The 22,824-nt window shown below is 37.0% G+C and overlaps 1 protein-coding gene across 14 annotated transcripts in view; it reads left to right on the plus strand.

Moving 5' to 3' along the window:
- PAN3 (poly(A) specific ribonuclease subunit PAN3) overlaps positions 1–22,824 on the plus strand; it is a 122,159-nt gene that overhangs the window by 75,748 nt on the left and 23,587 nt on the right. For 10 of the 14 annotated variants that reach the window (XR_003682603.2, XR_003682602.2, XM_028497669.2 and 7 more), the window contains 7 exons: positions 10,518–10,765; positions 11,907–11,963; positions 13,164–13,268; positions 14,085–14,142; positions 21,104–21,265; positions 21,495–21,611; positions 21,699–21,800. Coding sequence is in view for 12 of the 14 variants with exons in the window: in XM_028497669.2 (XP_028353470.1) it covers positions 10,518–10,765; positions 11,907–11,963; positions 13,164–13,268; positions 14,085–14,142; positions 21,104–21,265; positions 21,495–21,611; positions 21,699–21,800 (849 nt within the window). In the remaining 2 variants the exon portion in view is untranslated. The remainder of the gene's footprint in view (positions 1–10,517; positions 10,766–11,906; positions 11,964–13,163; positions 13,269–14,084; positions 14,143–21,103; positions 21,266–21,494; positions 21,612–21,698; positions 21,801–22,824) is intronic. The other 4 variants (XM_024126017.3, XM_028497667.2, XM_007126277.3 and 1 more) reach the window with 2 other exon arrangements.

Below are 22,824 nucleotides of genomic sequence, written 5' to 3' on the forward strand. Positions count from 1 at the left end.
AAATTGCAGAGAACTCCATGACATACAGACTTAATTGTCAATGATTACAATTAAACACTTTCTTTAAACTCTCTTTCTCCTTCTGCAAAGAGCGGCTAGTGGATAGAAATGGACCAAGAAACAAAGCTCGTCTCTGACTCACTGAAAGAGTGAGTGGTGCAGGGAGGGGGAAGCGCTCTGATCTCAGTTTTGGAGTCGTGACCTTTTATACCCAGCCTTTGAGTTATCCTAAGCGGTATCAAGGAAGAAGATTTATTAATTCATTACATGTTTAAGATCCTGTTAGAATTTAGGAGTGTAAACTTATTGGGCTATAAACTGTGCATTGTTTTATTTGGGAGGGGGTGTGATTAGGGAATTTGGTTTTTAAAAAATCAATAAAGTAAGAAATATATCTTTAGTAGTAACTTCATTTTTTGTATTCCTGGATATGATCATATAAATTCCTTACTATGATTTTCTCTTGGATGAGGCCCCAAATATTGGCCCTATTGTTAAGAAGATAACGCTTCCTCTGTTTGTCTTTAATTCATTCATCTGTTCAGTATGAGATATATTTTGGTGATTTCTGATCTAAACCATTCTCTTCAGTGCAGCCATACATGACAGTTTATTACTGAGGATTTAATGTGGTTATTGGAACTTTGTTAAAGTTAACGACTTTAGTTACAACAGCATTAACAATTTTAGTTAACAACATTAGTGTAATCTAGGTTTACCCAGGCTACATAGATCTGGAAAGAGTAGTACTAGACTAATCAGACTGCTGTGTTACAAGAATGTCCTTCACCTCAAATTCTTCTCTTTCTCTCACATTTGCTTGTTTCACATTTGCTTTTAAATAGTGACAACTGGCATCTGTGCCACTTGATAGCATGAACACTTGCTTTTCTCCTCCCAACTTGTTATACTCAGTTAATTCTGGTGTTGGCACTCTTCATTTCCTGATCGTAGCTATTGCTGTACCAAGAAGAGGAAACTTTCACCTTTCTTTTTTCTTTTCGATAACTGTATTGTGTGCTGACACCGTGACATCACGTGTGTAGTTGGGAATACAGAGGGGATTAAGGCACAGTTCTTCCCTGCAAAGAGACAGTTTGCATTGTGTGCTACTTGCAGCAAAAGATAAAGGACAAAATGATGGGAGTAATTTTTAAACGTGAGTATCAGGAGAATTTTTATAGAGTGAGACGACTTTTCAGAAAGTTGAATTGGCATTTACTGTGAGGGTGGGGTTTAGAGAGCCCGGTGTTGACAAGGAGGGTTGCTGATTAGTGCAGCAGAGGAGGGGACGCTCTTGAAGCCTTGTGGATCCGTGCAGCAGCCTGGTGCCTTCAGGGAAGTTGTATTGACTCTTTCGAGGAATCAAAGACGATCGTCACGATTTCATTATTGTCTTTCTGTCCATGAACGTGGGCTCTCTCTCCAGTTCTTTTTTCCAGGTCTTCTTTAATGCCTTTCCACAAAGTTTTATACTTTTCTGTGTTCAAGTATTACATATATTTTGTAAGATATTCTGAGACACATTTGTGGTAATTGTTGGTATTGTAATTTGGCGTCTCAAAAATAAAAATTTTCGGGCTTCCCTGGTGGCGCAGTGGTTGCGCGTCCGCCTGCCGATGCAGGGGAACCGGGTTCGCGCCCCGGTCCGGGAGGATCCCACGTGCCGCGGAGCGGCTGGGCCCGTGAGCCGTGGCCGCTGCGCCGGCGCGTCCGGAGCCTGTGCTCCGCGACGGGAGAGGCCGCAGCAGAGGGAGGCCCGCGTACCGCAAAAAAAAAAAAAATAAAAATAAAAATAAATAAATAAATAAATAAATAAAAATTTTCTAGTTCATTATTCTTAGTGTGAAAATATGTGATTGACATTTGTGTGTTGGTTACTTTGAGACAGTCTGTTTCTAATAATTTGTAGATTCTTGTATATGTCTATATACATATGTATATGAGTGTGTGTGTATATAAAATTTGAACACTTACCTGCAAATAATGATGATAATCTCTTCCTTTGTAATCTTTTTTCTGTTGTTTTCTTGCATTGGCCAGGGCCTTTAGTATATGGGATTGTACGGAAGAAGTCATAGTTGACATTTTTGTCTTGTACCTAATGTTTTCATATTTAGGAGGACCTTTGCTCTGGCATCTTAGATACATTTGTATCTGAGAGGACACCTTTTTAAAAATTCTTTGAGAGAAGAAAATATTACATTTGTTTTTCCTAGAAGGGATTTAAAAGCAACCTTAGCATTTGTTCATGAGGCATGTATTCAGTGACTTCTGAGGGCCACAACGATGAGCAAGACAAAAATATACACTTTAATGGAGTTTATAGCTTTTATTTTTCATTTTATGACATTTTTGGTTTGAATTGTTTGTCATATCATGCCAATTAAAAGGTTTTAGTTGATAGGTATTGCCAAATTTTCTTCCAAAAGAGATTGTAACAATCGACACTAAAAATGTATGACAGTATTTATATGCCATCCACCCTTTTAATAATTGTCTAAATAAACTTTTTAATCTATGCCAATCTGAGCCAATGATACGCTGGCTTTACTTTGCATCTCTTTTAATTATCAGTGAATATTGGCATCTTTTTATATGTTTGAGGCATTTAATTTTCTTTTCTGCAAACTGACTACTTGTATAATTTTTCCATTTTCTATTGCTTGCTTTCTGTTTTCTTAATGATTTTAAGAACTATATAATAAGATGATTAGCCTTTTACTGAGTGTTGCAAATATCTTTTTTTGCTGTGTAGAAATATTTATTTTTTGAAGAAGTTAAATTGATCATCATTTTCTGTTTTGACCTTTGTGTTTTGTATGTCTTCATAACATATTTAAAACAGTGTTCTTTGAGATACTTTTCGTTTTAAACTCTTAAATATTAAATCTGAATATTTGTCTTTTTTATATGTGTAATGAATGGAAGGGTGAGTCACTTTTATTTATTTTATCTAAATAACCATCTGTTTGCTTTTATCTTTACTCAATCCGTCATTTAGGGATGGCTAGTAAGTTGGCATATCTGACTACTGTCCATCTCCTCCCCTGAAGTTTTATCTTATGCTTATTTTTTCATATATATATTTGGGGTCAAGTTTCATGCTTATTCTGTTGTGTTGACCCATTGTTAATGGGAGCCTTTATCCAATATTTTTGTTATTATAGCTTTCATCACTTTTTTAGTATCCAGTGACCTTATACAGTACTTTTTTCTTCCTTTTATTTTTTCAGTCTTCTTTCTTTTTTTTTTGTTCTTCCTCTGTACTTGCTTTACTTTAGTAATTTTCCTGGCTATCTTACTGCTTATTTTTCCAATGAATATAATTGGTTTGGCTAATTTAAAAAAATTCTGTTGGCTTTCTTATTGAGCTAGCATTACACTTTTAGATTAGTTAGGGGTAAAATTGACATTTTTACAACAAATAGGTACAGGTATTTATTTTCGTTTGTTCAAGTTATCTTTTGTTTCTGGCAGTAGTTTTACCTTTTTCTTCATGTAAGTCCTGCACATTCTAGGTAAGTTTGTGCCTAGATATTTTAGGTTTTTATTGCTAGTTAATGTAAGTGGAATTTTGTTTTTTGCAATCTGTTTGTCTCTCCCCCCTCTCCATCTCTCACACACACACACACACACACACACACACACACACACACACACACACACACACACTAACACACTCCCTCTCCCCCCCCACCCCCATATGCCCATTGGATAAATGGAGTTTTCTTCATCCTTCTCCCCTCACCTGCAGCAGTAATTTAGGTATTAACTATTTTTGTTGAGATGTAATTCACATATCATAAAATTCACTCTTCTAAAGTGTACAATTCAGTGGTGTTTAGTATACTCTCAAGGCTGTGCAACCATCATCATGGTCTAATTCCACAACATTTTCATAACCCTAAAAAGAAACTTCATACCTACCTACTGCTAGTCACTCCCCATTTTCCCCTCTCCTCAGTCCTTGGAAACCAGTAATTTACTTTATATCTATATGGATTTGCCTCTTCTGGCCATTTTATGTAAATGGAATCATACAACGTGTGGCCTTTTTGTCTCTGGCTTCTTTCACTTAACAGTGTTTTCAAGCTTCATCCATGTTGTAGCATGAATCAGTACTTTTTTCCTTCATACGGGTGAATAGTATTCCATGGTACGGGCGAGATCACATTTTGTTCACCCGTTTATCAGTTGATAGACATTTGAGTTGTTTCCACTTTCTGACTGTTACGCATAATGCTGCTTTGAACATTCATGTACTGGTTTTTGTGTGAGGATGATGTTTTCAGTTATCTTGGGTAACATACTTAGGAGTAGAATTGCTGGTGTTTAACAATTTGAGGAACTGCCAAACTGTTTTCAAAGTGATTGCATTATTTTACACTCCCACCAGCAATGTGTAAGGATTTCGTTTTCTCCACTTCCTCACTAACACTTGTTATTGTTCTTATTTTTGATTTTAGCCTTCATAGTAGGTATAATGTGGTGTCACTGTGGTTTTGATTTGCATGTTCCTAATGACTAATGATGTTGAGCTTCTTTTTATGTGCTTATTGGCCATTTGTTTATCTTCTTTGGAAAAATGTCTGTACAAATCCTTTGCCAATTTTAAAATTTGGTTATTTTTGTTGTTGAGTTATAAGAGTTCTTTATATATTCTATATACTAGACTTTTATTGAATATATGATTTGTAAATATTTTCTCCCATTCTGTGGGTTGGCTCTTCACTTTCTTGATGGTTTCCCCTGAAGTACAAAAAGTTTAAAATTTTAGTGAAGTCTAATTTATTTTTCTTTTTCCCTTGGTTATGTGTGCTTTAGGTGTCAACTTAAGAAACGCTTGTTTAGCTGAAGATCATGAAGTATATGCTGGTTTTCTTAGAGTTTTATAGGTTAGTTCCTGCATTTCGATTTTTGAGGTAATTTTTGTATACAGTGTAGGGTAGAGGTTGGATGTTACGTACTATGTTTTGGTTTTATGTATGGTCACCCCTAGAATTTTACCATATATGCTTTACTCAGTATGAGCTTGTTGAAGTCCTTCCTGCCCTCTTTCATGTTACAGTAACCTAGAATTTTAATTACACTTTGACTTGAACCTATCTCAGCCTAATTGTTTCACTGTCAGTGCTTATTCAGATTTACCTATACATTCTTTTATTCTGTGCTTTTTGGGGAAGGAGTTTTCTTCTGTATTGAAGTTGATCATTTAATTGTTCATTCACCAAGGAGATGTGAATGACCTTAAAAATGTCTTTATTTTTCCCCTCATTTGCAAATTGTGTATAAACTTTAAGATGACATTTATTTTCCTTACTTTGAGCATATTTTTTCATTGTCTAGTGTTGCTGATCAGTCTCCTGTTAATGTAATTGTCCTTTTTTTTTTTTAAAGATATTTTGTCTTTTTTTGCTTTTGTAGCGTTTTAGGTTTTTCTCTTTATCTTTGGCATGCAACAGTTTCACCTGATTGATTGAAAGGGATTTGTTTTTACTTATTCTGTTCAGAACTCTTGTTTAGGATTTCTTGAATGAGGATTTCCTAGTTATTGAATATCCCAAAGCTTTTCTTTGAATATTGCTTCTCCAGTATTTTCTTTATCCTGGAAATTTGCCTTCTCATTCTACCTTTTGTGTATCCTAACCAGTCTTTTATATTTTCCAAGCTTTGTTTCTAGATTCTTCTCTGGTTTACTTTTCTTGTCTTTGTGTCTACCTTGCTATTTAACTCACCTGTTAAGTTTTTTCCCCTTTAATTTTAATGGTTATAATTTTTACTCTTATAGAATATAGTTCTATTTAAGAAGGACAAATGTTTGTCACTTCTTTCATGTCCTTAATCACTTTAGTTGTAGGTTTTTAAAAAATCTCGTTTATAGCGTTCTGTTATCTGGGATTCATTGTTTTCAGGGTGCTAATTCTCAATGTATTGTGCACATTTGATTTCATTTGGGGAGTTCTTTTCACATGGGATTATTTTCTGGGGAGAGATCATGTGTGCTATGGGTTGCAGATCATGTTTGTTTGTCGAAATAGTTGGTGTTTGCTTTACCCAGGTGTCCATTGCCAGTGCAGTGTAAGTTTTGTAATTACCCGCTGGCACCCCTATCCCACAGAATCTCCTGGGGATTTTTCTATCCTGCACCTGTGCGTGGGGCAGGCATTAGGCTTCCATTTCTCTTGACACCTACCCCCCACTCCAGCCCTCTTCCTTTCCTCCATCTCTGTTCCACAAACAAGCCTACCTATTGCCTGTGGGCTGGCAGGTACAAGTTTTCTCCTCCACCATTGCCTGATGGTACAGCTTTTCCAGACTCCTGGCTTTACACTGGGATTTGAATTTCATTCTCCACATTTTATGTGCTGAAGGCCATGTTTCATATGCCTGTGTGAACATGGAAGCCTCAACTTGTAGATGCTATATCTGGCCTGGGATGTGGTTTTCCAGAGTTCCCACAGTATAATCTCTAGTTCAAAATTTTGCCTTAATTTCTTGCTCTTGGAGTTTTTGCTTTTGTTGCTATTCTTTTGATTTCAGCTGTGTTTTAAAATGTGGGTATTGTATTTTATCGCACAGTTCTATGTGTTCATAATTTTGGTTGGGGTTGAGGGAGGAGGGTATTTGTTTTATTTAGCTCAGTCTCTGATTTCCCAGAAATACGATTATCTTAAGCGGATGTTTGTATTTAGGAACGATGTTCATTTGGTATATCATAATATTGGAGCCGTTTACTTTATGCATTCTGTCATTATTTACAAGAGTCTTTTTTGTTTGTTTGTTTCCTTGGGTTTTTCAGGTGTAGAATTATGTCATCCAGAAACACTGATACTTTTACCTTCATAAGTTAACCTTAAATTTTTAAAAATCATTTCTTTATTTTGTTCATTGCTCTGGTTAATTCGTCCAGTGGGCATTTCTGTATTGTTCCTCACTTTGAATTGGGTACTTTTAAGAAGGATTTTTTCGAATGTTCTAAAGCAATTAACTTGTACATGACTTAAATGTCTCAGTTTGCATATTCACTTAATAAGAAATTATAGTGTAATTATTGTATATGATCTCACCAAAATGTCATTTTAAGAGTTAATTACAAAAGTAATGCAAAAAATAAATACACAAATGAAATATTTTTAATTCAGATTTTATTTTAAATACAGATTTTCATTCTTCTAGTTTGTCTCTCATGGTGTCCTCAGTGTGTTGCTATGTTTGCTTAAGTGTTCCAGTGATCGAGTACTAATTAATCGCAAACTGTTGTAATAACCACAAGTAGCACCCTGCCTCCACCCCCCCCCCCATATAGGGGAAGATGGAACTTATAAAGGAATATTTACATGTGAGAGAGATGAAATTGAATCTGTTCATTTTACTTCACCTTTATTTTTAATTACTGATTTCTGTAGTAAGGTTCTGCTCCTTTGTACTGTCTATAATTTAGTGTTATATGCAGGCAGTTAATATTAAGTGTGTTGTGGTTATCGTCTTCACAATACCAAGTACAGAATAACTCTCTCCAAGCAGATATGTGTGTATTTTACTCAGTTCTTTAACATGTTTGCAAAATATTTTGGTGGCACAAAGCTCTGCCTTTTGTGGCTGGATGTTTCAGTAATTTAGAGGTCAGTTTCCTTTCTAGCTTCCCATACAATTTAAATATTCTGTTACCCTTATGGGTGGTGATCCTTATTACTGTTTTACATGTTTTATTTTGTATGAGTTTAGATCATTCTAGCCAGCCTCAGCTCAGATATATTAACTCAAATTTCAGTGCTGAAACTTTGTACTAGAATAGCCACAAAATTTAAAATTCTGAAGAGAAAACTTGTAACTTACAACCTGTAAATTCTACTAGATTGTTTTTGGTCGTCTTTTTCCACGTATTTAGCCTTGAGAGATTCTACCTTTTGTTTCACTTGTACGCCTGCTCTGGTGTCAGACTCTTCCTCTCCTCTCCTGCTGCACCCCACTTCCCCCACCCCGCTCCCACACATCGTTTAAGTTGTCACACTAACGCTCCTAAGTGTAATGGACCCCCTTTCTCTTCCCTAGTGTATGGCTTAGGGGTTGGGCAGCTGTATCGAATATTGGCTAAGAGCACAGGCTTTGGAATCAAATAGACCTGAATTTCAATCTTGATTCTTTTGTTCAGTAACCTGTATTTGCCCTTACAATAAATTTTTAAAAATTATTTTTAAGTTAGTTTCTTCCTCTGTGAGGTGACTGTTGATATACCTACCTCACAGGGTTGTTGTGAGGATTAAATAGTCTGGTGTATGTGAAGCACTTTTATTACTGCCTGACATATGGAAAGTGCTTAAGAATTGGTAGCTGTATTTGCTGCTGTTATTTAATTTAAAGGTAGTAAACAAATTTACTCATTTTTGGTGACTTGGCCAGTTTTATATTGGAAGGGCTTAGAGACTAGCTTTAGGAAAACTGTGTAGATGCATTTCATATTAGATGAGTGGGGAGTATGTATCTTTTGAAAATAGTGGAATAATCCTCCCAATTTTTGCAGTACGGATTGACCTACAGTTAAATGTATAATATACAGAGTTAGAAAAAACACAGAACTCTGGAAAAGTTTTTAAAAAATTAGGCTTATATGTTAATATAATAGCTTGGCTTCCTTATAAGTATTTTTCTAAAGGGTTTTAGACTTTTAAAGTTTCTCTTAGATGTATTTAAGACATACTTGCGAAATTCCTGGCCTATTTTAATGTCAGTGCAGTAGACACTGTGTAGACACTGTGTTATAGCAGGAAGAGTATTAAACTGGAAGTTTGGAGACTTGGGTTTGAAGCCTGGCTTTGCTGTTGGCTGTGCACATATGTCCTTGGTCAGATAACAAACCCCCTATGTGTAAATTTCTGATCTGTACTGTGGTGCTTGTTACCTGACCTACCTCAGTTGCTCAGAAAATCAGACAAAATAATTATGTCAGGGCTCTTTAGAAAATACAGAGGGCTATCCAGAGTAAAAATAAGTATTATCTCAGTTCTCAACCTTATTTTTATTCACCTACATCTTTTCAAAAAACAGTGTTCGTGTTTTATGAATTCTTAGCAATTGAAATTCGTATCCCTGTTAATCATATTTCTGTGACCAGAAGCATTTTGGTAACTTTTTTCTTGAACTGTGAGATGGCATATTACTTCAGGTGAAGTTTTTTAGTTGTTCCCCAAATAGCCAGAAAATAGTTCCTGGATAAGCTAATTCTTTCACGAAGTGTAACTAACTGTAGCTCGAGAAACCATCTTCAGTCTCTGCTCAGAACTGATCACCTTCATTAAGCCTTTGATTAACTGTACCTGGTTTTACTTAATTTGCATTCCATCTGTATTTAGGCATGTAGTTTACAGTATATTCGTTTATATTTGAGTGTTTTTGTACGCCATTTTATGTCTTTTACGTGTGACCTGGTCTTGTTTTCTCAGATAGCTTGGAATCTCCTGAAGGGTGAAGACAATTGTCCTTTCCCTTCTTCACCACAGATTCATGACAGAGGGTGCTCTGCATACAGTGGTTTCTTGCTAGTTGTGTTTAGGTAAAACTCGCACTAGAACAGAGTATGCATCTGCAGAAGTTTTCAGTTGTCTACTATATAGCGTATGCCTATTTAAAGACAAAAGGCATCAAAACAGTATACTTCTTGATTTAAAAAAAATATGGTATTTAAGCTGCCATGTATTTCAACTAAGACTGCACTTAGTTTTTTTTTTGCTTTTTCAAACCATGCTGTTAGTAGTATTTGGCCAAAAGAAATCTAATAAATCTCATTAAATAATTTGATTTTTTGATACTAAAATATTTTAGGGATATGTGATATTCGTATTGTTAATAGCCATAGTTTTTTTTATTTTATTTTATTTTTTTATTTTTTATTTTTTTGTGGTATGCGGGCCTCCCTCTGCCGTGGCCTCTCCCATTGCGGAGCACAGGCTCCGGACGCGCAGGCTCAGCGGCCACGGCTCACGGGCCCAGCCGGTCCGCGGCACGTGGGATCCCCCCGGACCGGGGCGCGAACCTGGTTCCCCTGCATCGGCAGGCGGACGCGCAACCACTGCGCCACCAGGGAAGCCCAATAGCCATAGTTTTAAATGATTCTTTACAAAAAAGGAATTATGCCTTTTATTAAAGAAAGGCTTTCATAAAAGGCATAATTTTGTAGTCCCAGTTATTTCTCACTTTTTGATTAAATTAATTTATTAAATTATCAGTAATTCTTATTATTGAAGTTTCTCATGTAAACCTTGATATGGAGGAGACGTATTCTTACAGTAAATATCCTAATTTATTTGGGAATGACGATATTTGAAAAAAAGAAGTTCTTTACATTTGCTTTTAATCAGAGCTTTCTCTAAAACAAGATAAAATTGTCTTTTATTTTTGAACTTAAAGAAGTTTGCTAAAGATGTTTCTTCCAAATGAACGTTTGCATTTTATTTTCCAGATTTTTTTCTCTGAAACCAATTTTTGCTTTCTAAGAAACGTTTTTGCATCTTCTTCAGGAATGTCATTGTCTGCTGGGTCTTCTCCTCTTCACTCCCCCAAGATCACTCCGCATACTTCTCCTGCTCCCAGAAGAAGAAGCCACACTCCAAATCCAGCAAGTTACATGGCGCCTTCTACTGCCTCCACACCTGTCACTAATCCTGTTTCTCAGACTCCTTCTTCTGGTCAGGTGATCCAAAAGGAGACTGTCGGTGGGACGACTTACTTCTATACAGACGCAACTCCAGCCCCTTTGACTGGGATGGTACGTCTGCATTTAAAGGAGAAAAGAGGGGCCTCTCATAACAGCTCCTTCTTATTAATGAGACTAGCAAGGGGGTTTACCCAGTCCTGTATCTTTTTACTGTGATGTGAAAAAGTAATTAATTTCTGACTTAGATGATAATTCTAATCTCTTCTTTACCTCGTCACAGCAATCTGTTTCTGCATTAATAATATCTCTAGTTTTGGACAAATCTGCTTGTAGTCAGAAGTTATATTTAAGCTCTAGTTTAGTTCTTTATGGCATGTTTTGCTTATGGGGTTACCTGGTACTTGTGCTAGCTGGAATTGATGTTTGCTGACTTTTGTTTATAGGTACAGGTAGTTTCACCTCTGAAGTTAGAGAAAGTAGTTAGAGAAGTAGATGGATTCTTATCAGTAGTTGCTGAAAGCAAACCGATGATAAATGCTTGTTCAGGCAAGGCAGTGATTTAATAGCTAGAACTCTGGATAGTGGAGGACACAGTGATAGGAGGCCTCCAGCCTCCTATGGGTCACTGGTAAGGAGGGAGGAGGTTTAGGGAGCCCTGATTATGGGTGAGGAAACAGCTACCAAAGGACTATGCGGCGGGTGGTGGGGGGGGCGAGAGGGAAGCGTCATGTTCCATAAATTGTACATTTCTAGTTTCATAATTTTGTCCATGTTCAAAAATTATTTAACTGTAGAAAAATAAGTAGTAGATGAAGATCTCATGAGTAAGAAAGCCAAATTCCATTAAAATATGAATGCTGGTCTAAACTGTAGATATTTGACAAAATCATAACTGGCAGGCGTAGATGAAAAGTATGTTTGGATTTTGGTAAGCAGATTTTGACCCCATAAGTTAAATTAATGATTTATTTTGATTACATTTAATATTTTACTAAAAGGCAGTTTGAGTGGAAAGACAGCAGATTTTTATTTTTCCTTTTTAAGAGTCCCAGTTCTGCCATTGTTTTGTGACTCTTGAATCTTAGTACCTCTGAGACTGGTCCCCCGATCGTAAATGGGGTTAAGCACACGACCATCGTATGAGAAATAAATGTGAAAACATTTATAGAAGTACTTGTAAATCATGTGAAATGCTTTCTAAAAAAATAATAAAATAGCTAATAGTTTTTTGTTTTGTTTTGTTTTTGGTCAGAGATCTTTCAAAAGTTATCACAGAACAGCTTGCCGAACTGAAGGTCAAATAATTGAGGTAGAGTAGAGACTTTCCTTGGTTCTTTCAAGTAAGAATTCCATCAATGTTTTACTTTTGGGGGGAGGGGTTATTATATTTTATAATTATTTACGTTCTTTATTTTATCATATTTGTAGAAAAAAGTTAGTTTAATCTATGAAGAGGTTCTTTTGTCACAAAACTGTCTCAGCTGTTTTTGTGGAAATTATATGTGGCACATTTTTGTAATGTTTTTACCCTTCAAACCACTCTTAACAATATGCTCCTGGTAAACCTGAGGTAGTCAAGCCCAACTGTACTACCTGATATAAGGAAACCAAGGCAAGAAAAAGGAGGCACTATTCTCCCTTCAGGTATAGGTTAAAGGAAACCTTACAAGTATTGCAAAATCACTTCCTGGTTGAGGTCCAGAGCAGAATAGTCACATGAGGGCAACAGAAATCAACTGAATTCATTTTTAAAAGAGAAAAAAAAATGTTTGTTCTGGCTTTAAAAATGAAAGAATAAAACAAAAGATATTTTAGGACGTACTTGATTTTGTATCATGGACCAGTTGAAGGGAAGGAGAGGCAGAGGAAAAAGGGAAAAAAGCAGGGTGGTGAGAAGATTCCAATTGGAAGAGGCAAAGACAAGAAGCTGGAAGCAGAATTTAGTAACTTTGTTGTAGCTTGATTGGAAGGTATATTGTCATACCCTTCTGTTCACCTCCACTGCTGACCCAGAGTATGTTGGTCCTCTTTTCTGTTCTAGTTTGAAGTGTTAAGTATCTAGATAACACTTTGTTTAGTTTGGTCCCTAGAAATCCTTAAAGAGGACAGTTCTTTGGGCGTCCACGGCAGAGTTACTACATGGTCTGACTGTGCCCCAGCACCTTAATACCTACTTCCTTCCTCTCTCCCAGCTGTGCCTTAAAAATACCTACAAAGAGCTCCTCTTGCCCCTCACTGGAGCTAAAATTTTACTGTATCTGAAGAAATGTTTCCTTTCTCATTAGATTTTTAAAAATTGGTTCTTCCAGTAAAGATTATTTTAAAAATGAAATCATTCAGAAGGTGTACTAATAACAGCTATTCTCAGGTGTTTAATTCACTATTATTTAAAGATTAAAAGTGTCAATTTATCACTGTCATTTTAAGATTAAAACTTTATCGAAATAATGAGAAAGCTTATCAATTGCGAAAAATTGATCATTATATTTTCCCCCTTCCTATCTTTCAGGTTTTTCCAAACTACCATATTTATCCTCCAACTGCACCTCATGTTGCTTATATGCAACCAAAAGCAAATGCACCTTCCTTCTTCATGGCTGATGAACTCCGACAGGTATGCTTTCGGAGTTCGGAGTGGAAATACTTAATGTCTGTTGTGCTTTAGCAAAGAACTGGAGAAAGAACAGAACTCCTTTCAAATTGTATTATTTAATTAAATATGCTGTACTAAAGAAGGTAGAATTTAGAGTTTATGAGACTAATGGATATATTTATTTAAGGAAACCCATTTTTAAAGAAAATTGCAAGTAACTGTGTTCGGATGTAGAACATGGAGTAGCTATTTAAATGGGCCACCTTTTTGCACGGCACCTCCCGTGCACTGGAAGGTCTCTGAAGTATATAAATACATAATTTAAATGGTTTCTAACCACTAGACAACTTTTTGCTAATATTTGTAGTAGTTGTCTAATAAGTAGTTTGGCCTAGAAATGAACTTCATTTTAAGGCAGCTCAATATTTTCTGTAAAGTAGCTTTTATAAAATTAGTTTTTTTTGTCAGTGTTAAACACGTATTATTTGATATGTAGAATTTTATTTTACTGTTAGATTCTCAGAAATGTTTTTATTTCACAGAAGTAAGTTGCACCGGTATAATGTTTGTAGAGTGAATTATCGACGAGCTTGGCCACAGAGCTAGCCGTATGCTCTGGGTTATAGCACTGCTACTTGAAACCAACCTTAGCTCTGGGCAGGTCTATCCAGGACTGGAATTTAGACATTTCTCATTATTGGAAATGTTATTTCCTGATATCAACATTAAAAAGTACACATGCCAAAAATATTAGTACTCAGGCTGTTCAGTTGCAATAGAAAGTCCAGATTTCAGAAGCTGTGTTTAGATGTAAATGTACTTACTTTCTTTTCTTAGGAGCTGATTAACAGACATTTGATAACAATGGCTCAGATTGATCAAGCAGATATGCCAGGTAAAATGCAAGTTGGCTGACCCTTCCTTTTAAGGGAGAGTGTGACCCTTATGTGGTCCTACATGTTTTTACGCCTTAAGCTAGCTAATTACTATTTTATGACTATATGTATTTGAAACCTACTTAAGAAGAATTCCAAGATGCCATTGATCATCTAGTTTTTTTCAAAGAATTCTACATGTGACAAGATTCTGGTTCATCCAAAAAATAGGTAGTTTTAGAATTCATGGTGATTTACCTCATCGTGCACTAGAATATTATTATCTTTTGAAACGATGAAGTATATAGGTACTTAAGTAGGGGTGGGGGAGTGAGTGTTATTATTATTGAGGCTGCGGCATGCCAGACAGGGTACTAAGGCTTTCTGTGTGTAAGTTTTTTCCTCACAAAACTCCTGTGGTATAGATACTAATGTTATCACCTCTGTTTTACATATGAGGAAACTGAAGGTAACAGGCAGCAGGTTAAGTAACTTGCCTCTAAGAACAAGTGGCTAGTAATTATCTGACCGAGTCAGGATTTAAACCTCGGTTTTTCTGACTGTACCATGATGTTTCTCAGACAGCATTAAAATCTCTTTCCCTAGCTTATTCGGTATAGGCACAATGAAATGTGGTGTAATTTAGGAAAACTTTATAAATAATACAGTAGGAATACGTTTGCTGTAGTGATAATCTCAAAACACCTGGTTGTAATCACGGGTTCAGCATAGTCCACTGTGTATCTTCTGTGTATCGCTAAAGAATTCAAAGGAATATATCTGTCTGGCTGTTATGTCTTAAGACTGGGCAGGAAACTTACCTGTCATAGCGTTTGAAATGTTCACGTTGGAATTTTCCTTATTATTAAGCATTGTCTTTGAGGCCCTAGCTAGGGTAAAAAAAAAAAAAAAAAAAAAAAAAAAACATTAAAAGAGAAGATGCTATTTACAATGGCTTCAGAATATCAGTACCTAGGAATAAATAGAACAAAAGATGTGTAAGATATCAGTGGCAGAGATTTACTAAGAGGTGTTAAATAAGATAAATATAGAGACTGAAATACGATACTCATGAATAGGAGGACATAATGATTGTCAATTTTTGAAGACTAATCTGTAGATTCAGTATAATTTCAGTCAAAGCATATGAGCTATTCTTATAATACTTCTGACGCCTAATTCATGTCCTAACAATTTATTTGTTAAGGGCTCAGTCCCATAAGACCACTCCTTCTTCAGATGCCAGCTGAAATGGGGTACCCAGGCTACTCAAACTTCTGTCTGGCCAACTACAAATTTGGGGGTTTCCACAACATGCCCTCAGGTTTGGCGATTAGCTGGAATGACTCACAGAACTCGGGAAAGCACTTTGTAAACGATTACTGGCTTATTATAAAGAGTACAACTCAAGGAACAGCCAGATGGAAGAGATATATGGGGCAAAGTGTGGGGATAGGGTGGGGTGTGGGGAACTCCCATGCCCTCTCCAGGTGTGCCACCCTCCCAGCACCTCATCATGCTCATCAACCTGTAAGCCCTCTGAATCCCTCTGTTTAGGAATTCTTATGAATGTTTCATTGTCTTGGCGTGGTTGATTAAATCTCTGACTCTTGGTGATTGACTCAGTCTCCAGCCTCTCTCCCCTCTGTGGAAGGTTGGGGGATTGGCTGAAAGTTCCACACTTCTAATCAAGATTTGGTTTTATTTTTTTATTATATTACAGCATAGCAGAGCTTTTCATAGTATAGGATAAATATAGCAAAGAGTAAAGGTCCAAGACTACCTGAAGCACTTTGAAGATTATGATTAGGATTCTGGGTGCATTGGGGAGGGGAGGCTTGGTTTGAGTCTGTAGTAACTGAAACAGTGTTGTAATGGCACTGGGTTAGACAAATTGATTACTGGAACAGACTAGGGAGAACCCAGACACATTCTGTGATAGAGGTGGCTAATCAGTGGGGAAAGGAAGGCATTGGAAAAAATGGTTTTCTTTATGGTAAAAGATTGTATTGTTACAATTGTATCATGATCTCAAACCACATGTAAAAACCAGTTCCAAATAGATTAAGAATTTAAATGTCAAAAGCAAAACTTTAAAATTCGTACTGTGAAATACAAATGAGTAAATTTAATCTTTCAGTAGAGAAAGATTTCCTATACTGGAGGCAAAGATTCTTGACTCTTAAAGAAAGTACTGATAGGGGGCTTCCCTGGTGGCGCAGTGGTTGGGAGTCCGCCTGCCGATGCAGGGGACGTGGGTTCGTGCCCCGGTCCGGGAAGATCCCACGTGCTGCGGCGCGGCTAGGCCCGTGAGCCATGGCCGCTGAGCCTGCACGTCCGGAGCCTGTGCTCCGCAACGGGAGAGGCCACAGCAGTGAGAGGCCCGCGTACCGCAGAAAAAAAAAGTACTGATAAATTTTACCGAATTACAATTAAAGGGACTTCCCTGGTGGTGCAGTGGTTAAGCATCTGCCTGCCAATGCAGGGGACATGGGTTCGAGCCCTGGTCCAGGAAGATCCCACGTGCCATGGTGCAGCTAAGCCTGTGCACCACAACTACTGAGCCTGAGTGCCACAACTACTGAGCCCGCACACCTAGAGCTGGTGCGCCACAACGAGAGAAGCCACTGCAGTGAGAAGCCCACGCACTGCAACGAAGAGTAGCCCCCACTCACCGCAACTAGAGAAGGCCCGCACGCAGCAACAAAGACCCAAGGCAGCCAAAAATTTAATTAATTAATTAATTTTAAAAAAATTTAAAACACTCCAAAGATATCTATAGTAAAGAAAAAACTTGAAGAAGATATTTACACAATTGACAAAGAAAATAAAAACCACAAATTAGTAAGAGCCTGAAAAAAACCCCAACAAAACAGAAAAATGGCCAAAAGGTAGGAATAGGCATTTCAAGAAAGTGGAAATTCATACAACGAAAAATCTATGAAGAAATGTTGAACATCATTGATGATTAGGGAAAGACAAGATATCATTGGAAAGTCTGACCATGTGCAGCATTAGGATATGGATCCACAGGTTCTCCAGTACATTGCTGTTGGTCGTATAAGTTGGTGAATGTGTTATCACTTCGGAAAATTCCCGAAGTTGAATATCTGTGTACCCTGTAATCTAGCAGTTCTGCTCCTAGTTGTAGGTAAACTATATATTTTTAACTAGAAAATGTATAAAGTATCCATAACATCACTGCTTACAATAGCAGAAACTTTGATCAGTCCAAACGCTCATCTTGAAGGACAGTGGGTGAATTAACTGATACTATCAGACAATGGAATATTATACAGCAGTTTAAATGAAGAAAGTACACTTCATAAAGCAAGCAGTAATATGGAAGAATCTCAGTCATGTAATATTAAGTTAAAAAGGGAGCTGCGAGAGACTGCATAGAGCATGATACCTTTTTATAAAGTTGAAATTTATATATGTATTTACATTATCAATAAATGCGTGTGTATATGCGTATATACGTACACATACATAATAAACTTTTGAGGAATACATATAGGTATAATGAAACTATATAAAAAGGGAAGGAAGAGAGACAAGGAAGGCAGAGGTTGGTAGAGAACCATGTATTTAGATGACCATTCAGGTCAAGGTCTGAGCCTTCGTTTGTGTGCCAAGTTTGCAGATGCTTACCATATTATTAAAAATAATTAACTGAATAAAAGCAGGCCATGCATAGACATGAACTAGTGATTTGAGTGTCACAAACTAAAGATTGTGGTTAATCCAATTCTGTGCGCCCATGTTCAAACAAGGTTTAATAAGTGGTTTTTTCTGTTGCTGCTCTCACTCTGATCTTTTTCATGTCTCATGTTTACTATTAACCTTTGACTCATTTTGACTCATTTATTAATCTTGGTCTTACTGACTTTTTCCTTGCCCTTTTCCTTTCCATTCTTCATACTTCCATCAAATTAGTACTTCTCAACTCAAATCATAATTTATTGCCTGTAGGTCAGTGGTTCTCAGCCAGGAATGACTTTACCCCTCGTGGGTCATTTGGCAACATCTGGAACATTTTTGATTGTCCCAGTTGGCAGCGGGGTGCTACTGGCTACTAGTGGGTTGAGGCCACAGATGCTGCTAAGTACCCTACAGTGCCCAGGACAGTCCCCGGCAACAAAGGATTGTCTGGTCCCATATGTCACTAGTGCTGAGCTTGAGAAACTCTGCCATAGGTTTACCATGGTGAACCTCAGACATTCAGTATCTTAGACGCAGTCTCTCATTCTTTATGTTCTTTGAGGGGACGTTGGATTGAATAGAGGAAAGAAACAAAAATTTTCTTTATCATTATTTTTAATATTATTTGGTTGAACTGAGCCCCAGACTAAAAATTGGGCTAAACTAAGGAGTGCATTTGTCTGGGGTCTTCCAAGTTGGTTTTCTTTACTTGGATTTTTCATGCCAAACAGTAATTGAGGCACCCCTGTTCCCTTTATTGGTACTTAATTTTGTGCATTTGTTAAACTGAACTAGAAACAAAGAACAGCAGAACAGCAAATGAATATTCCTGTCTATTAAGGGAAACATTTGGTTTTCAAGGTTAATATTAGGCCACATACGATTATTTCAGAGTAGACTGGGAAATGTAGGGTTAAAAGATGATTTTCCAAAAAAAGGTTAAAATCAGGATGTACAGATATAAAAAGGAGAAAGTACTAAAGATTTTATTTAAGTTGTGAGGGAGCCAATCCTATATTACAAGACACATCATAGATCAGGAATATTGAAACAAATGTGCAAACTGTCTTTTTCACAGGGGAGGAAGGAAGTCCGTCGAGCCTTCACCAGACAGAATTGCCTATAGACGAGAATTGTTTTGCAGTGCAGTATTTATCAGTTATTCACAGCTTACAGGGGTGTAAAATATCTTCCACAGAATCAGAATCAGGCACCAGAGGGTTATCCTTTAGACAGTGCACCGTTTTCCACAATTTTTTTCCTTCAGTGTGTAGAATTCATGACTTGCTTAAAAGTAGACAGAGGGAGAAGGGAGTTCAGAGCATAAGATTTTTAGCTTATTGTGGCCCTCACTCAGTCTCTGTCACACTGATGCTCTGAGTACCGGTGTTTGGCGTAGTAAATTTCAAGTCCTTGTTGTTGGTCTGTTAGCTGTCTCACCACTCTTTCCATTTGTTTTAGCTCACTGGAAGCAGTCTCATCCATCATGTTCTAGTAAACATGCCAAATCTTCTGTAAGATCTTTCCTGATATCCTTGGAACTGGCTTTCCTTTCCATGGCTTTGTATTTCCATGTGTAGTGGTTCTCAAAGCACTTGACCCAACAGCAGCTTTTCCTTATCACCTGGCAACTTGTTAGAATTGCAGGTCCTTGGGCCCTGGTTTAGACCTACTTACTGACTCAAAACTCTGGGCATGGAACCCAGCAAAGTGTGTTTTAACAAGCCTGTAGGTAATTCTGAAGGGTGCTAGAGTTTAAGAACCAGTGCCATGGTGAATTGTACTTTTTTAAAAAATATTTTGCTTGGTACTGTATTGTTTTATGTAAATCTCAATCCTTTTTCTCTAAGCCTCTTGATAAGAACCTGTATTTCATTAATATGTGTTCACTAATACATAGTGGATACTCAATATATTTTTACTAATTTGAAATTAATTACTTCCCTTATTAAGTGCTCCTTATCAAAAAACTAGGAAACAACATTTATTCATCATTTGTTTCTTTTTTTTTTTTTTTTTTTTTTGTGGTATGCGGGCCTCTCTCTGCTGTGGCCCCTCCCGTTGCGGAGCACAGGCTCCGGACGCGCAGGCTCAGCGGCCATGGCTCACGGGCCCAGCCGCTCCGCGGCATGTGGGATCCTCCCAGCCCGGGGCGCGAACCCGGGTCCCCTGCATCGGCAGGTGGACGGCAGGCGGACGCGCAACCACCGCGCCACCAGGGAAGCCCCATCATTTGTTTCTTTGTGGAAATTGAACCGATTGTGCAAATAAAAAATAGTAAATGGGCAAAAGTTACAGCTATATTCACTGGTGTGTATACTTCCCTTATAACGCCTTTTTTCAGTAGAATGTGCCTTGACCTTGGTTTGAAAGTTAACAATGAATTGATGTTTGTTTTTCACTATGGCCAAAATTGGATCTAGGGGTTAAGAGCACAAGACTACAGAATCGGAATCCTGGGTTTGCATCTCAACTACCTCTCTAGATGTGTGATTTTCACTTTCCTTGTTTATGAAATAGGGAATCCTATTTCATAGAATTGTTTCAAGAACTAAGAGATAATGAGTGTAAATATTTGGTAAAGGCAGAGGGGTCATTTTGAACCTGTCTTCTGGAATTTCTTAATGACGTTTCACTTGTATTTCTTAATAGGAAATACAGGGGAACATGGCAGGCGTAGTGGTAAAGCTGTTCTAGTTTTTTTCTTTTGTGTTTTGCTAGGTATTCAAACTGTGCTATTCCACTGAATGGTTTGAGAGTTTGATACAGATTGCTATATTTGTACGTATAAATAGATATACTTACACAGACATATTACATATACACTCCAGTTTATTGTTATTTGTTTTCATTTTCTTTAAAAAAGAATTTCATATACTTAACACCATTGTCTAAATACGTTTTGTACAAAGTAAGATGTTTGAAGAAAAAAACTATCTTGATTTTTATTTTACATCAGAATCAGAAATGGTTAATATCTCGTAAGTGATCATGCGAATTGTTTCTAACAGCTGAGAAACAAGAGTGGTGTGCTATTATAAAAGACAAATGTTTTTGAGTGCATGAAATCTAGTTCTTTTGTTGTTTTATAATGCCTGTTTTTATTGATAGTGAGACGAGTGTGTCCTGTAGAATTGTTATAAATGTTGACACTGTTCTAGAATACGGTGTGTTTGATATCTGGTTTACAGAGTTGGTTTCTTCTTCATTACTTTGAGATCTGAGAGATTTGTGAATGTCTGCAAGTTAAAGTCATGTTCTTATGAATTACTCTAGCAGTCCCTACAGAAGTTGACAGCTACCATAGCCTGTTCCCTCTCGAACCACTGCCACCACCCAACCGGATACAGAAATCAAGTAATTTTGGATACATTACGTCCTGCTACAAAGCTGTAAATAGCAAAGATGATCTCCCTTATTGCCTTCGGAGGATACATGGTAAGGAAGATAAATTATCCTCTTTTAGGAGCATATTAGTGAGACTAAGATTATTCAAAGATTCCTAAATGAGTTTATTTAACATGAATTTAAAGGATAATACATATATTATTTCATTTGGAAAATAGTATTTCATAAGTGATGTATAACATGGCTTTTTCTGCACATTTCTGATGAAATAAGGGGGAGATGTCATTTACAGGTTAGCAGAAAATTTTTTCTTTTTCAGGTTTTCGTCTTGTTAACACAAAGTGCATGGTATTGGTGGACATGTGGAAGAAAATCCAACACTCAAATATCGTAACCTTGCGTGAAGTGTTTACCACTAAAGCTTTTGCAGAGCCTTGTGAGTGACTTGTAATGGTCTTTTTGCTAGTGGGCTTCATTATTTGAACCCAGATTGCAGTAATGAGTGTTTGTGTTTTATTTTAAGCTCTTGTGTTTGCATATGATTTCCACGCTGGAGGAGAGACTATGATGAGCAGACACTTCAATGACCCTAATGCAGATGCCTATTTCACGAAGAGAAAGTGGGGTAAGAAAAAGATGCAGGCAAGCTGTGTTTGACAGATGCCTTTGCTCTGTGGAAGAGTAGTTTTGTATTTTAAAATACATGTGAATTTAGCCCTGTAATCATTCAGTGTAAAGACCCTATTGCATTTAAAAAAGAAATACCTTAAAGAAATGTAGTCAATATGTAACAAGTTAGCAAATAACATGTTATGTACATGTATAGAGATGAAGGTGGGTTATGAAAGACTCTTGTAAATACCTGAAATTTAAGTAGCTGAGAATACGATAAAAGTTTCTTTTCCTCTTAAAATTTTTTTTCTTTAAAAAATATAATGCTTTCTGAATAAAGATGGTTTGGAAAATTCAGTAAATTGAAAAGTAATCCCTGTAACTTCACCACCCAAAGCACATCTCTTGGTATATTTCTTTCCAGTCTTGGTTTTTTGTTGTGTTTTGTTTTGTTTTGCATACTCCAGTGTGACTGTGTGTCATTTATCAATATGTAATTATTTCCCTAAACAAATGCATTTGCTTGAAGGTGGGATTGATTCCATGTTCCTTAAGGAACTAGTCTGTAAAATAAATTTTCAGGTAACTTTTACTTAAATGGGGAATATTTTCTTTTTTTGCCCCTTTCTAATATTTACTTACAGAATTGTTTTTTAGTTCAAATATTGCAAAGAACCAAAATATTTTAATTACATCCTAACAAATGATTATTAAAGGGTAAGTTGTTTCAGAGTAAAAATAAATCCATTTTGCTGATGTCTATTAATTAGTTTATGTTTTGGGGGAAGGAAAATGTATGTATCATTTTCTTGTATGGGGGCAGGAAAGAAACATTACATTCTTTGCAGTGGTGTGTGTGGTTTTTTTGTTTTTTTTGTGTTTTTTTTTTTTTCGGTTCGCGGGCCTCTCACTGTTGAGGCCTCTCCCGTTGCGGAGCGCAGGCTCCGGACGCGCAGGCTCAGCGGCCATGGCTCACGGGCCCAGCCGCTCCGCGGCACGTGGGATCCTCCCGGACCGGGGCACGAACCCGCGTCCCC

This window comes from Physeter macrocephalus, chromosome 13 (assembly GCF_002837175.3).
Source record: "Physeter macrocephalus isolate SW-GA chromosome 13, ASM283717v5, whole genome shotgun sequence".
Taxonomy (NCBI): Eukaryota; Metazoa; Chordata; class Mammalia; order Artiodactyla; family Physeteridae; genus Physeter; species Physeter macrocephalus.